The sequence below is a fragment of the Amblyomma americanum genome, chromosome 7 (genome assembly GCF_052857255.1).
Source record: "Amblyomma americanum isolate KBUSLIRL-KWMA chromosome 7, ASM5285725v1, whole genome shotgun sequence".
In the NCBI taxonomy this organism is placed as follows: domain Eukaryota; kingdom Metazoa; phylum Arthropoda; class Arachnida; order Ixodida; family Ixodidae; genus Amblyomma; species Amblyomma americanum.
In genome coordinates this window covers 129,959,529-129,975,637 of record NC_135503.1, presented here as the reverse complement: position 1 = coordinate 129,975,637, position 16,109 = coordinate 129,959,529, and the positions used below count along the sequence as shown (strand labels likewise).

The following is a 16,109-nucleotide window of genomic DNA, read 5'->3' as shown; positions in this document are numbered from 1 at the left end:
CTTATTCTACGTCCTTGTTTTTTTTCGCTTTTACGTTCAGCATGGTAAACCAACTCGCCCAAACTCAGCCTTTATTGAATTCTTGTCCAGACCACCAACACAAGGTTGCTGTGGTGCCTGACCTAGACAACCTTTCTCACAGGCTCAAAATGATCAGGCAAAAGGCAGGTGTCCATGTTGTGTTCTCGGCGCCCAACAAGCTATCCAAGTTTTGTCGCCCCAGCTTTGCGAGGACCAACCTGGCCCGTTAAGCACCAGGCACTTTTCATTCCTTGCGAAGATGGTGTGGTACATAAAATTGCTTTGAGCTGTGGCCAGGTTTACGTAGGCCACACCGGGCGTTGCTTCTATGAGCGTCTTATGAAACATTCCAATATTGTTTCCAACACTGTAAAGAGAAGCCTGGGAGTCCACAGCCTAAAATGTCCCTCCCGTTCCTGTGAGCCCTTTCTCCATTAATGCACTGTCATCGCGAAGAATGCACATCAAATCACACGTGAGATTATAGAAGCCGCCCACATTCTCAAGCTAGAAGAAGACTGCGTGAGAACACCATCGACAGCTCTACCAAAACGAGAATTAGATTATTCGAGTCAGGTTTCGTTGGAGTAATTAGGTAGTCGTACACTAATTTCGAACGTTTATTGGATGGGTTCTGAATTCAACCTTTAGCTCTTATTGACCGTTTTGGCATGTGTTTTTTTCGTCCGGTTTTAACGGCCTTTGGGCATCTTAAGAGATTTTAGTTTTCTTTCCGGTTTTAACAGCCAGTTTTGGACCTTTTAATGCATTTTATCTTCACTCTGCTTTTAACGGCCTTTTGACTTTTCATTCCTTTTTTTCATGTTGTGAGCCCACATTGTCATTTGTTACTCTGTTACTGCCTATCAGCGCTATCCTTTACCAGCACTTACATTTTATTCATTCCCAGGCGCAGTATTGTTACCTCGTGTCTTTTCACCTCAGTTATCTTTCTGTCGCGTGAAAACCACGTAGCTGCTTTGTATGTTTTCCCGACCAATTTTCTTATATATATTGTGTCGCTCTGCAATATAACAACTAGTTGAATTCGGCGCTGTGTCTGTATCTTCCTGTGTCCTTGTCTTACGCTGCGCTGTTTTTTTTTTTCCAAATGCGATGTGAATGTTTGCGCTACACTGTAAACATAAAAAACACCCAGATAGCAGTAAATAGCTCGTCGCATAGCGCACTCCGAAAAGGTGGTTAGATACTCCTCAGAATAGGGGTGTCTGGCCTACTCCTCGGTTTGAAGAGATATTTTCGGAGTGCTTTAAGGAATAAAATCTTACCGCTCTCTAGAGAAGGGTTTGCTTTCGAGTAATGTTCCGCTCACAAAGCAGTTAGCATTGCAAATAATAAAAGTAATATCTACTGTCTTGCAACTGATTTTAGAGTACATTTCAGGAGTATGTGCTTGTTCCTGTTCAGTAGTTTTTAGAGAAAAGTTTTGGGGCAATTTTCCTCGCTATAAGATGACATTTATGATTCCGAGACGAGTATATATCACTTTATGAGGAAACCCATTCCAAATTCAGTACTCCTATGGTGGCGTCATTTTAGAGTTTTGTGTTGGAGAATAAATGCGTCAAAAAATTACAATGACTCATTTCAAATGATAATTTTAATGGGTACAAAACATTCGCGCCAAGTGTCCGGCACCTTGCTTTTGATGTTTGCCGAGAATGAACGCCTTGGCCCTGTAAAAATAAGAGGAGTGCCTTCACCGTGCTGTCTTTGGGCATTCAATTAAAATACCCAAAGGAATGAAGATAGCGATTCCTCACTTGCAAGCAAGGAGGGCACCATGAAATGCTTTGCTGTCAACATACAGGCATGACATGCTATCGCTGACTGAAAAGCACGACGTCAAAGGAGTCTCCTTCTGAAGGAAAGATTAGAAAACAAATTCAGCACATGAAAGCAATTACACCTTTAAGCTTGAAATATAAGGTGCTTCTAGTGTAAGTCAAGTGCACACAAGCAATCTCGAGTCCACTTTTCGGGAACATAGGTATTGCTGTAGTTTAAACGTTTTTCATGGCAAAATGTTAGTAGAACATAGCAGGTAATGTAGTAGTAAGTACATACCTAGACACTGTCGTTGACAGCGGCTGAACGCGGTTTCCAGGGTATGACAAGTTGCAGAGAGACGCTATGGTAGAGGTAAAGGCAATACGGCGACTGGAAAGCAGCGTCGATCGGGAACCTTTTCCCTATAAGGCATAAAACTGAAAAAATAAAATGGCCTTAGTGAGGCACTTGGGCATTAAGCACTGCCTTTGGCTGCTTCAGTGCACAGGAAGGGGCACTGCGATATAATTTTTTTACACTTGTCAGAAGTTTCGTCACGCGTTGCAGGCACCACATCAAAAACAATTATTTAACTCAGAGTATGCAAACAAAAGACAGCGATTTGCATACCCGCAGTGGAAGCTTGCATGAAATCTCCTTGCTGGGAGTACCCGCAGCCACGCACTTTGAGGACGTTGTCATTCCGCGTGCAGGTAAAAGGCAGGGCAGGGGTGACAAACGTAGAAGGTGGAGCGAAACTTCAATTTTTTTTCCATTGTCAGGAATAGAAAGCTACAAGTCCCTCCCCCTCCTCCCTTTACCACCTGTCTTCTATTCTGCTTTGTCCTCACATTCATGGCCAGGGTTCATAAGAAAACATTCGACACACTTTAATTCGGTTGGGAAAGGAATGTAAGTTACAAGGAACTCCAACCAAAAACAAAACGCGCCGTTTCGGATTCTTCTCGTTTCGTTCATCAGGTTCGAATGCGGGCGAGTTGCAGCTTGACTTTTTTTAAGCCTTCGGTTAGTCATGCGCCCAGTCACCGGACGTAAACCGTAGGTGTAAGAGGGGCGTTGGGGGGAGTTTCTAGGGAGCAGTTAACATTGCCCTGCGTCTGCTGAATATGCCACGACTCAAGTAAGAGCCTTCTGCGCAGGCGCGACTCAATGCCCAGCACATTAGTTCTCTCGAGGCAAATCTTGTCAATCCGCACGCCGTTCCTTGCCGATTTGTTAGACATCAACTTCGTGCTGCTTCATTCTTCAGACGAAGTGCTTGGCTTCGCCACTGTACGACGCCGAAAACTTCGAGTCGGGGATCTTGTATACTTGTGTATGCACGTTATTCTTTGAACCGCAGTTTGAACCGGAACGTTTGCCTCCACGACTTTCCCATAAACGGAAGGTGTCCGGAAACCGGAAGCGAACAGGAAACTTCTTTTCATTTTTCAAATCTGAAGAGCTTACAAGATACCACATTTTGGAACTATACGCCTAAATAACCAGAAAAGGCAGCGCCTCTATGGTTGCCGCTTTATGCCCGGTGCCGAAAAACGCTAGTACGGTTTATGGTTTATGGGTGTTTAACGTCCCAAAGCAACTCAGGCTATGAGGGACGCCGTAGTGAAGGGCTCCGGAAATTTCGACCACCTGGGGTTCTTTAATGTGCACTGACATCGCACAGTACACGGGCCTCTACAATTTCGCCTCCATCGAAATTCGACCGCCGCGGCCGGGATCGAACCCTCGTCTTTCGGGCCAGCAGCCGAGCGCCGTAACCACTCAGTCACTGCGGCGGCGAAAATTGCTAGTACGTTAGGACACCACCAACCCAGGAAATGTAACAATTTAGGCAATATCTTGGGCGCTAAGGCGTCGCCATGTCCTGTGCAATGATTAGAAAGACTAAAATCGCGTGCTTCGTTTGCATCACAAAGCCCTCTTAAAATACAGGAAAGGAAGCAACCAATTAGGGCAGCGAGGTTTTGTTTTCATCACTGTTCGTAAAAACGTGACAAAATTCACAAACACCAATGGCCGTGCACTTGCGCCCTGCTCATTGCCTGAAAAGCTTTTCCATATTCATGGTGCGTAAATACATGCAGAAAATTAGGTCCCTACGAAAACTGACCGTACTTCCAGTTGTACATATTAACGTAAAGAGCCACCACTGTACTGCCTCACACTTTTTTCAGCCGCATGCAACAACACAATTCTCAGATACTTACTCAGTGGCCGCTGTGATTTCTTTCTTGGGGCTACGATCCAGCCTGTCGTCGCGGCGCACCCGGGGGTTAATGCAAGTCATCGCCCACTGAAGAAGGATTGGCGTTAAGTGCATGCACGTCAGTGGAATCAAAGGAGAGTTCAATACTGTTTACCGCTGTATATGACGATGATAATCCGGTCTTTTGTATCCCGGCAGGTTCACGTAAAGATCCAGCCAACGAACGAGGGGCCGTCGCTGTCTAGTAAAACTGATGCGTCGCACACACACCGCCATGTCGGCGGGGTGAAACGGCAGCCGCCAATATTTGTATGCTGCGTAGACAATTAATAGCCAGTCGTTGCTTCTGCACGTATTTCCGGCTTGAGTCAGACGTTAAGTGCAGCATGTTGCAGACGAGGTTGATTATGTCCAGTCTATTATGTCACGGCAAGCGCGCGCAAAGGAGCGGGCGGTAAGCTGGCGGCTGCGGGGACACACCGCTATGGCGGCTCGACTGGGGTAGGCTGGCTAAGCCTCTCGCGGACTGCCGTCGCAGGCGATGCAACACCAAGCGCTCCGTGAACACGCTGGAGGCTTCAGAGGCATAGTTTGTGCAGCACATTGCTCCGCGAGGCGGTGGTGATCCAGTGCCTTGTATCGTGACAGGCGTGCGTGAAGCAGCAAGAGCAGAGGCGAGAAGCGAGCAAGCAGCGAAGATGGAGACGGCGCCATTGCCTGCAAGTGCAGCGAACGGGCAGCTGCCACTAGGCGGCGGGAAGACCCTAAGGAGTGTTTAAAGCGCCTCAAAGAGTTTTCAAGCCGACGTACTCCTGTTCGGAAAAGTAGCAAAATCATGTCAATGCTTTATTTTAATCCTTTATTTCGTTACAGCAATCAAAAAGGGGGATTTCCCTATTTTCCCCACTTACAGCCGGCCGCACTATTTTTGATAAGTAGTTTAAAAGCGGATGGTAGCTATTTATACTACTATTCGAGCTCATCTAAGTTTACAGTGTACCAGTCATGCAATGGATCACCGATAACACCTTGCCGAAGTTGTAGTCATGTCAGATAATGCTCGGCCACTTATGCGTACACTTTAGCGCGAATTGAAGGTTATCGCGTGAGCGTCGACCGAGAACAGGAACAGCGCCATGGCCCAGAATCCACTGCCGTGGCGAGGAAGGTATCAGCCTAGATTCCTTCACTCTCTTTGATGCTCCTTAAGCAGCAGCCACTCCCTTCTGGGCAAGTAGCGTTTTATTTTTTCCTTCACCGAACAGGCAGTGATGGTATTGCTTTACCAGATCTCACCCACCAATTTTGTCATCGTCCACGATGATAAGCGGAAACCAAATCTACCCTTTGTCGCAAACAATGTAAAGCTTAGAATAAAGAGGAAGTATGGTGATTTCGTCGCGGGGGTGATGGTTGTAGCATGGAACACCGAGCTAGAGAGAGAATAATGCGGAATAGTGATTTTCATTCTTTAAAAATCAGCCGTTAGGTGCCTGTAACGCTAGACCGGTCGACGCTCGTGTGATAACCTTCCAATCGTGCCAGACTGTACACCTTCTGTCGACGAGTAGAGAGACCACAGTTTTTCTGTAGAATAAACTATGGCTATTTTAAAACGTACACATGCTCTATAGTTTTTATTTAATTTTGTATGCGCCTTCCCGCTTTCCTCTTCCGTTTTCCGTAAATTATAAAATACTGAAATCGTTTCTTCCAAGGCTCAAGCAAAGACGTATCCGTTCATTCCATAAGTATTTCTGCGCACAGATGTCTGGTACAATTTAACCCGAGCCACATTCCAAGCTTGAGATCGATCAGTCCACGAGTGCAGCACTGAATTTTCTCATGCACCTCCAGGAGTGCAGTAAGGAAGCATGCCTGGCAGCATTAATTCTGCTTTGACTGCGGCTGTGAAGTAAAGCTACACAAAGTACTCACGGGGACCTCAATATTAGTTCGCTTTTTTGAGTGCTTCCGCAATGCTCAAATCAGCACAAACCTTCGATGCTGGTAGGCTTTGCTTCACTGAAAAAAAAGGCATGACATCACCGCTCTACAGCTGTAACGGAAATAGGTGAGTGCGATGCATCAGAGTGAACTACAGAGGTGGGTGGCGCGAGTTGTTTGTACTTCCTCTTTTGCTTGATCTATGTTGCCTATCGCACTCAACAATGCAGTGAACAGGAAATTAAAATGAGACAAAACAGCGAATTCGAGTCGTATAACCCGCTGAAAGCCATCTGCCCAAAACTGGGCTAGATATGGCGATATCATGATAAACGGGGACTAAAAAAAATATGTTCCAGCGGTGCGCAGCTGTGCCCACAAAGGACGAAGAAGGACTGTTACGGGAATCTGTGCGAGCCTCAATTTCACAAAAGCCATGGCCCTCAGGGAAGTACAAGAGCGACTGCTTTAGTGTCACCAAACCCCACTGACACCTTCGTGCATGCTTTGATCGCCCTGGACATTCCACGCAGTCGTAGTTTTTTAGCCCACTTGGACCCAAAGCGCCTGGATTGTGCTTAAGCGTTTTGTGACGACCTGCCGCACCAGCAGACGTGTTGTGCAATTTTCTTCTATAGTTCTCAATCTAGGAAAAAAAATTTCACTCGACAGTTGGCACCTTTAACGCGAAAATATGTGATAGCAGATATTGTAACTATAACCACCAGTGGCTAGTTCTCAGTTGCTAGTAATGGTCTTCAATGCTTCGTCATCATTCTTGCCTTTGGCACCACATTTTGTTCAACTGCATCGAACACATCGCCTCCTGTAGCACAAAACGAGGTGTTGGATCTTAGAGCCACACTAGCTGCGTGTAGATTCCCGCGGCAAACTATATATATTCTTGCCGCTGAACCTTTCCTGCCTTTGCTTAGGCTCTGCAAAGCGCTCTGTCCTCGCGCCTGGGTGGTTTTGTATCCACGTCGCCACTGCGTTCATTTTTATGTACACACTGTCTTCGGGCCTCACCTGCATGACGAGCTGAGTATTCGCATAACCTGCGCTCGATTATTAAAATCGTGCCAGCTGCAAAGCTTTTGGGTCCACTGCGCCCGCTATCTACTGACCCATAAATCAGCCCCGTAAAGGTTTCATCAGGAAAGCGGACTTCTAGTAATTTGTCATCGCATATAATCGTATGCTCGGTAGCGGCAAACACAAGACATAAATGCCGAAGTAGACACCCTGGAACGGATTTATGATGCATATTAACTAAGCTGCTTTATCAGTGTAGCTGCTCATGTTGAGATGACCGCGATGTTCTATTGCTTTCATGAGTAAGAAGACAGGCCACGTCGATAAACTTTCTGTTACATTGCTTGCTGTTATTGCGAAGTCCCCCTGCCTGAATGCCGCCTATGAAGTCACCACCTCGAGCACAGAGCTCCAGTCTCACGCTAATTTCGTCACCAGTCTCATCGTTTGGGCCGCGCTGTCTGAAAACACGGCGCGAAACACTTAAAAAAGGGCACATCCTGAAATGACTGCCTGGCGGGGCCTCCTGGACACCTGCGCAGCAGCAGCCGTAGCATTTGTGAGATGCATAGGTACGGTGCAGTAATTTGGGCCGAGACTTAACAGCAAGTCGTGACATGGCGCATCAACCACGTTGTGGGAGAGCCATGAATGCAGTCAAAGCAGACCACCAGGCTATGAATGCTGCACGGAAGTGGGAAGCCATAACCTTAAACGTGAAACTGGTTGAACACACGGCGAACGCACCCGAGACGCTGAGCTCGGATGCCCGTCACTAAAATCTGCACAACTCAGTGTCCACACGTTTCTCATATGATAAAGCACTCGAAACTCCTCCAAGATGCAAACACGCTCATCAGACACTCACGCTTGGTAGCAATCTATGAAAAAAAGATTCCTAAAAAACAAATTACACTGTCTTATTGTTATCAAAGCTTTTCCACGGCCGTAATACTAATCTAGTTCTCTTCATTGACTGTGTGGTGATCCGTGATTTAAGCAAGCCAGGCGCTAAATCCGAGCAAGAACTACGCTACGTCCTGACCAATTTCCTTTTCTTGGAAATGTGTTAGGAAGGCGTGTTTCGGGGACATAGTTCGACCTTCGAGATCGACCTAAGACGCTGAAGCCACCTTGGTCCTTTCCGAGCCTCGATTGTTCCTTGACAATTCCCGACGTTCGCCCTAAGCGGAATTCTCCTTTAGCGGCAATGCGTTCGCTCGTACTGGAACATCTTCAGACCGAATATGCCAGTCATCGTCAAATTTTTACCGACGGCTCTGTGGACAAGGTCAGAGGAACTAGTGCAGCTGCTTTTCATATTCCGTCTTTGAAGTATGATTGGTCTGTTCGTTTTACTAAAGTCGTGTCCTTTACAGTGGCCGAAAGCGTTGCCATTGAGGCAGCTCTAAAGAAGCTGCGGTGTTGTACGCCTCAACCTACTGTCATAATTACGGATTCAAAATCTGTCCTTCAAAGGTTAGAGTACGGGTTCCCCACTGATGCCTTGAGTCTTAGATCCCTACTTTTGGTGCAGAATCTACATAGCAAAGGCTTCTCTATACGCTTTCAATGGGTGCCCTCGCACATAGGTGTCTTAGGCAACGAGATAGCAGACAACCTCGCCCATACAGCTCTCTCCGGGATTCCAGTACATGGAGTCCCTCATGAAGTCAAGCAAATGTTCAGAGATGTGGTGTTGTGCCACTTCAGTTCTTTGTGGAGCTCTCCTCATCAGCCATGTGTGACCAAGGGTCTCAAAAGGTACCAAGCCACTTTGCTGCACCGCGTTCGCACGGATTCAGCTCGTACGCCGGCGTGGATGTATAAGACTGGCCTAGCGTTGTCACCATTGTGTTCAACGTGTGATGTGTGTGGTGACATAGAACATTACCTCTTGTGCTGTACTTTGTACAACGCGGAACGGGCTGTGTTATTCGGATCCCTCAAGAAGGCAGGAGTTCCTCACAGTTCTCTTCAGGACATTGTTTTCCCGCGCGGGAGCCAGTCGAGTAGAAGGGATGTTTCTCGCCTTCTTCTACTTTACCTGCAGGACACGGATTGGGCCTCCACATGGTGACCTCAGGAGTGTCTATTTGGGTTTTTGCGGACAGTGTTTTTGTGATTTCTATTTAAGTGTCGCTACGGTGGAGCAATTGCCGGCAGCAACTGCAAGGCTAATCCCACCGGTGGCTTACAACCACTCAACTCAACTCAACTACGGACTTTCACTCAAGCGTTTGAATTTGCACCCTGTGCATTCTCAAATTTATCTCTTTCTTTAGTATAATGCCCCATGTTATTTTCATGGTAAAAGCAGAACTACCGCGGCTCTTAAGCACCATTCGACCGAATAAATGGAAAGCACTGAAATTCTATTACAACTGCATATCTACAATCTAGCTTCAGTATCTGGTGTCTTTCCAAACGAAATGCAGGTAGCAAAAGTGGCTGTCGTTCGCAAAGGTGGCGCTACGTCGGATATGGCTAATTACAGGCCTATTTCAATTCTTCCGATACTATCCAAAGGTCTGGAAAAGGTTATTTACGTGAGAATTCACAATTTCCCAATTAAGCATTCAGCCTTATCATATAGTCAATTCGGTTTCAGAAAACAAATGTCCACGGAAATGGCACTTATTTAACGAAAAGAGGTAAATAATAAATGCGTTTGAGGAAAAGCTCCTTGTACTCGGAATATTTGTTGATTTTTCAAAAGCATTTGACCTGCTTAATCATGAATTACAGGTACATAAACTCAATCACTATGGCATTAGAAGAATGAGCTTATTTTTAATTCAATCATATTTGAAATATCATAAACAAATGGTCTCCCTTAATCACGCTATATCCAACTCACAACCTATCCTCTCTGGTGTACACCAATGCAGCATTCTGGGGCCGCTATTATTTAATATCTACATTAATGATATACTTTCTGTTCCTCTTCCTGTACACATAATAGCGTATGCAGACGACCTCACAATGCTTGCCTTAGATAATACAGAAACTGACCTACTAGCACTCGGCAAACAGTTCTTATAATTCCTGCGTCAATGGTCCTTTATGAATTTTTTAAAAAATAAACATTACCAAGACGAAAGCAATATTATTTCTAGGTAAAAACAGAATGGTGCGTGCAACTCTCGACCTTTGGTTAGCAAACAAAAAATTGCGGTCGTACCAGCTATGAAATGTCTTGGCGTTTTGTTTGACCGAGTCTCTTAATTGGGATAAACATATTGAGAATATGTGCGCTAAAATAAACAGGATTAATGGCATCCTATGTCGCCACAGGCACACACTTCCCCCTAAAGTGAAAATATTAATTTACATTGCATCTATATTGCCACACATAACTTATTGTCTCATGGTCTGGGGGAAAGCAACCAAGCAAAACCAAACAAAAATTCTAATTGCTCAAAAACGAGCAATTAGATTAATAGCTAATGTACCGTGGTGTACTCATACGTGTCCCTACTTTGCAAGGTTTAATACCATGACAATCTCAGAGGTATTCCCAGTCAAATTAATCTCTAAGTATGAAAACGCTATTTCCACTAATATTGAGTTCCTTTATCAAGTCTCAACCTGAGTCGTTCGATTCCATCCTACAATCCATCCTACAAACAACCATTCCATCCTACAAACAACCTATTTCCGAAGTATGGGATCATTCGTTTTCTGCACAGTTATGAATATCAACTCTTAAACGGGCTTTATTTTTCGTGCGTTGAATCTGCAAATTTCCTTAAAACTGTTGCAACGTTACAAGAGCAAACAATAGATCTATTCAGTAGAAACCGAACCCCCCACTGGCTAGTTCCCTATTTCCGCATCCAAAACAAGTTTCAGTCATTAAAGCATAATGCCCCATCAATTTTAAACTAATATCCAAAGGAATTTTTCCCATCTAAGAATGAATGTAAATATTATTTCTGTAACCTCAACTGAACTCTTACGTGCCACCCTGATTTGATGCATCTTGCCTTGGTTTTAAACTGTCTAATTGTCCTTTGACCGTGTGTTTCCATATCATCTCATGATTTTCTTCTTTTTGTCTCACTGTTTGTTTCGTGTATATATGCGCTTTTGAGGCCTGCTTTATAGCCCATATATTTTCAATGTGACCTTTGATGAGTGCGGTTTTCTTTCTTTTGTTTATAATCTGCGTCGAGCTGCTGTCTTGTAAGGTGGCCCCTGGGCCGTCGTCAAGTTGCTTAGTGCAACTTTTAGTCCAGGGGACCATTCAGAGTTTGTGTTTGTAAAACTCTGAAAAATAAACGAATTGAATTGAATTGAATACATATAACAAAATGCAATGGTGTGTACCTTTCTGCCGCACCACATACGGTAAGCAGTCACTGATATATAGTTTATCATATTACCTCAATATTCTGCACAAGAACAACATCATACTCGAAGAGACTTCCCGGCGCAAACTATTAACACTTCTTCCCATGTTAGAATGTACATAGTTCCTGATTAGAACATATATATCGCTTCGTGTACCTTCATTTTACTTGCATTGTATCTCGTGTCATTGTAAATGAGTTTCCTGTACATAGATATGTGGAGTAGTTTTTGTCAAATAACGTCCAGTGATATTAGAGGCGTAGCTACATGCAAATGTCAGATGTAGATATATTGTGACTGTATTTCTTTTGTGTTTGTGAGTGCGCTCTTCCACTGTTCTTGTGATCAGCTGCTGGGCTATACACCCCGGCAGAGGACGCAGGGTGGCTCTCAAGCAGCAACAGCGCAGCTTTTAGCCTTGCGTCCTCTCTCCTTTGTTGCTGATGAAACCTTGAGAGAGTTAATAAAATATATCATTCATTCATTCATTCCAATACTATGGTAATCCTATTGCGATTGTGTGTCAATTTCATTCCAATGCTATTTTAATTCAATTCCTAGTTTATTCTAAGTACATTGTTGTTCTACTCTATTAATTTGTGGTAGGTGTAGTTGTAATACTACTTCCCATTAATGGTTAACATTTCCCATTAGTGTTAGCATTCCCATTATTGTTAACATTAACATTAATCGTTAACAGGGCAGATCTACGAACTGCCTTGCTGTCATTTAGCGAACATGTGCTGCAAAACGTAGAAAAAGGTGTTTTTACTCTCGGTGTTCTCATTTGTTTCAGTAAAGCTTTTGACTTCCTTAAGCACACTATTTCAATTTATAATCTGTCTCAATATATAGATTGCGGTATACACCTAAACCTCGTTATATCATATTTTGATATTCGGCAACAGTATGTCTACATAGGAAGTGATCAGTCTTCTTTTCTGCCCGTAACAAACGGTGTGCCTCAGGGAAGTGTTCTAGGCCCGCTGCTTTTTAATATCTTCATAAATTACTTGGTGCACATCGATGATACTGGAAAATTCATTATATACGTGGACGACAGCAGCATGCTTACCACAGGGCCTGATATAAACAATATAAGTGCAGTGCGATACCTACAAAACTGTAAATCTTATCCTGTTAAAATTGTCTCCAGGATATTGCTGAAAAGACTAAGGTTATAATTTTCCGTGCAAGGAATAAGTAGATATGCTACTTCAAGTACTTAAGTACAGAAATCAAGAAATCTAATATGTGGACATTAATAAAATCGTTAGGGTTACCTTCTCAACGCACTTTAGTTGGGATGAGCAAGTCGAAAATATTTGCAATATGCTGCCTTCGACAGTGGGGGCACTATCAAGATGTCGTTGGCTTCTCCTCACTCAATCTACCATGGTCTCTTCGCCTCGGTTTAGAATTATTGCAGCTTAGTTTGGGCGACTACCACTAAATATAATATGACTAAATACAGGCGCTACAGAAGAAAACCATTCGTTGTATTGCTAATATTTGTTACATCTCCCCGGCATGAACTGTTTTCCGGAATTTGAAAATAATCAGTTTCCACATACGTACAGTCCCGGCCATAATATTACGCAGCACGCTTCAGTGATTCGAACTCTCGACACACCTTACCTACGGAAATTAGGAAGTACACCTTACACAGCTTAGCTCACGTCATTGGCGCGTTCGCGTATGAACAGAAGACACGCTCATATCTCCTCTCCAGAACACGTGAGAAGATTTTCAAATTCCGAAGGATGCTCCGTAATATTCTGGCCGCACCTGTAGATCTTCCGGATATTCCACTTGTTTTACTTTTCGTTTCAAGCTTCTAGGAACTTTCTAATATGTACTGCACATTAAACATCTGCATCGAATTCAAAATGCACCCACAACAAGGATCTCAAGTTTATTCTGTATTTTCGAAATAGCTATTAACTGAAACACTTTAACACAACCTGTCATCAGCTCTTAATAAACACATATTTCAAGCTAATATCAGCCCAAAAGAGCTTAAATCGTATTGTTTTAATAGAAAGCTAGTTTGTGTGTGCCTCTGTAAATTTCGGAACCACAAACGAATTTCTCAATGTTTCTTTGTTTTCTTCTTCCCACTTGCTGTTCTTGTAATTGACTGTTTTAGCGCTTGCTTTAAATTGTAAAGATTTTCCTGGTATCCGTTGATGATTTGATTATGCTGGTTCTATATTTTTGAACTCTTTGTGTAGTTTAATTCAATTTATGTGCGTTCTGTCGCTGACTGCCAGTTAGAGGTTCTTGGGCCCCTGTCAAGTTATTGCTAGCAACTTTCAGCCCCTGAACCTCCCCACGATGTGACTTTTTGTTCTGTAAAATAAAGAATTGAATTGATACAGAAGCGATGTCGTCACCACGGTATCATAAGCGGCAGTGTGCTTTGGTCTGAACTCTAGACAGTGTACGGGGCATTCATTATATGCAAACTTTAAAATGTGTTCATAAATAGGAGCCTCTTCCAAAATACCTCTACACTGATAGGCTCGGTATAAAGAGCCAACTCGGGAATAGGAACTTCTGGCTCGGAGGCTAGGTGGGTCGCGTGCAGCTGTAATGGAGAATCAAATAGCGCCTGTGATTAAGAACCTCAAACAGGCTAGCCGCAGTTTCATCATTTCCTCTCCTGCCAGGTGCGATGGTGGCCATTGAAGCATCATAATTATACAAATGTATTCTTTTCATTAGTCTAGCTATGCTATGTAGCACAGGTTACATTTAATACGCTATTATGACTACTGCCATCTTCGCAAGATGTGTCCGATAGTGTCAGTTTGAGGCTGCGGAGAGGATTGTCGAAACGAGGGTGGAGAATAGAAGAGAGGAGAAAAGTGGCCAAATAGAATCCGCTGGAAGTATCAAAGTGTCACGTGCAAAGGATAGGGCATGGTGGCCATTCAGAGATGTGGAGAGAGAGCGAAGACAGACGCACTATATAATATGTCAGCGGCACGTCACCCCTCCTTCTCTGTTCTTTCCTTCTTTCTTTCTTTCCTTCTTTCTTCCTTTCTTACTTTCTTTCTTTATCTCTTTCTTTCCCTCTTTCTTTCTTCCTTTGTTTTTTTTTCCTTTCCTTCTATCTCAGAGGGTGGCTTCTCTGGGCAGCCTCCAGTGGAATCATATGCTGGCATCCACAGGAAAAAATGCATCTCCCACCTACAAGCGTCCAGCTAACATCCACCTGCCAACCCCCACTTCCCTAACGCCCCCATCCAGCTACATCCAGCCTCAAAAGGCTCCACTTCTAGAAACCTCCCAATAGCACAAATAGCTGAGTAAAATAAATGAAGAGAAGCAAATCGGGGCTCCGCAAATGCAGCTGAGTAGAGGAGACGCAAACGCCACGCGGCCTCTAATTCAAACGCATACATTGCCGCATAAATCGTATTCATCATCTGGTATTTCTGTAATCATCACGAGGCATTTTTATCTGTGGTTGTTGCTTAGTTAAACTAAAAATTGTTATTTTCCTTTGTCCTTTTTTCAGTACATCCGCCTGCGTTTTAACACCACCATTTCGTTGACAGCCTGCGCAATCTACATCTTTCTCACGGTAAATGAATGCTAATCAATTTTTAGGTTTTTTATTCTTCGATGGTAATGTCAGCTGAATAAAACTCGAACGCTGGCGCACACCTATTGATCTATTTTCTTTATTTTCTGCCAGTTCTAGCCTCGTTCTTTAGGAGTATAGTAGATTTTCATTACAGTTATTGAACAGGCTTATTTCACTGATTTCAAATTTAGCCATGAATGAGAACAAGTTGTGACCATCAAGAGCATGCAAGTTTTATGATGGGCGCGGCAACCTTAACGTCACTTGCATTTCTCCCACCTTCGTAACAGAGGATAGAGCTACCTACACGCAAGGTCGTTGTCAAAATATAAAGCCAAAAGGCTTGCTTCTAAGCTAGTTAACCGGCTCTCTATAGCGCCCCTGGAAGTCCTAAACTTTTAAGATGTGTGCACGGTTTGGCCGCTCATTCAGATGGTTTTGAACCCTGGTAATCTAAAATGAGCCAGAACAGCAAGACGTACAAGAATAACCAGTGAGCTGCGCGCTTTTGACAGCAGCTGTACGTCTGGATATTTTAATCGCATCCTCCCTTTCTAGCCGCTTTACTTACAGCTGGGCCAAAATAAACCACTTAGGCATAAAGCGTGTAACTGTGCGTTCAAAACACGCAAGGCAGATAAAGAACACTCGCAGAATTTGCTTCCTATTGCTTCCAGCTTCAAATGTTTTTACTACTCAATATCATATTGCGTAAACAGCAAATGTTGTCAACTATATGTACACTGTGTCCAAGCTAACTTCAGGCAAGGGTTAAAAATGAAATGCTAGTGGCAGCGGAGGGAAAACGACCGCATATACTTAGAAGCTACTTTGCACACCCAAACCAATTTTTTTTCACTACTGTTCAATAACTTAAACAGCTAGCTTTGTGTATTTTTGAAATGAACTTTTGATACTTGCTGCCGCTGGCTTTCGCCCTGGCACTGCATCTTGCAACGTCAAATGGAAAATCTGGCTAACGCGGGTGCAAGAAATATCGGCAAAATATCGGCCTACCACTGTAACAGTGCCGATGTGCCAGGCCTCAGCTGAACAAGTTTTCTCAAGCCATGGTTGAGAGCAGCACGATCATTGCGCATGAATGCGGTAGTAATGTGGGCGAATGCACGTGAA

General features: G+C 43.9%; 1 protein-coding gene across 4 annotated transcripts in view; it reads left to right on the top strand.

The window, feature by feature from the left end:
* Positions 1 to 16,109, top strand: part of LOC144097459 (sodium-coupled monocarboxylate transporter 2-like) — a 94,337-nt gene that overhangs the window by 25,288 nt on the left and 52,940 nt on the right. For all 4 annotated transcript variants that reach the window (XM_077630183.1, XM_077630184.1, XM_077630182.1 and 1 more), the window contains one exon: positions 14,907 to 14,972. In XM_077630183.1, the coding sequence (XP_077486309.1) occupies positions 14,907 to 14,972 (66 nt within the window). The remainder of the gene's footprint in view (positions 1 to 14,906; positions 14,973 to 16,109) is intronic.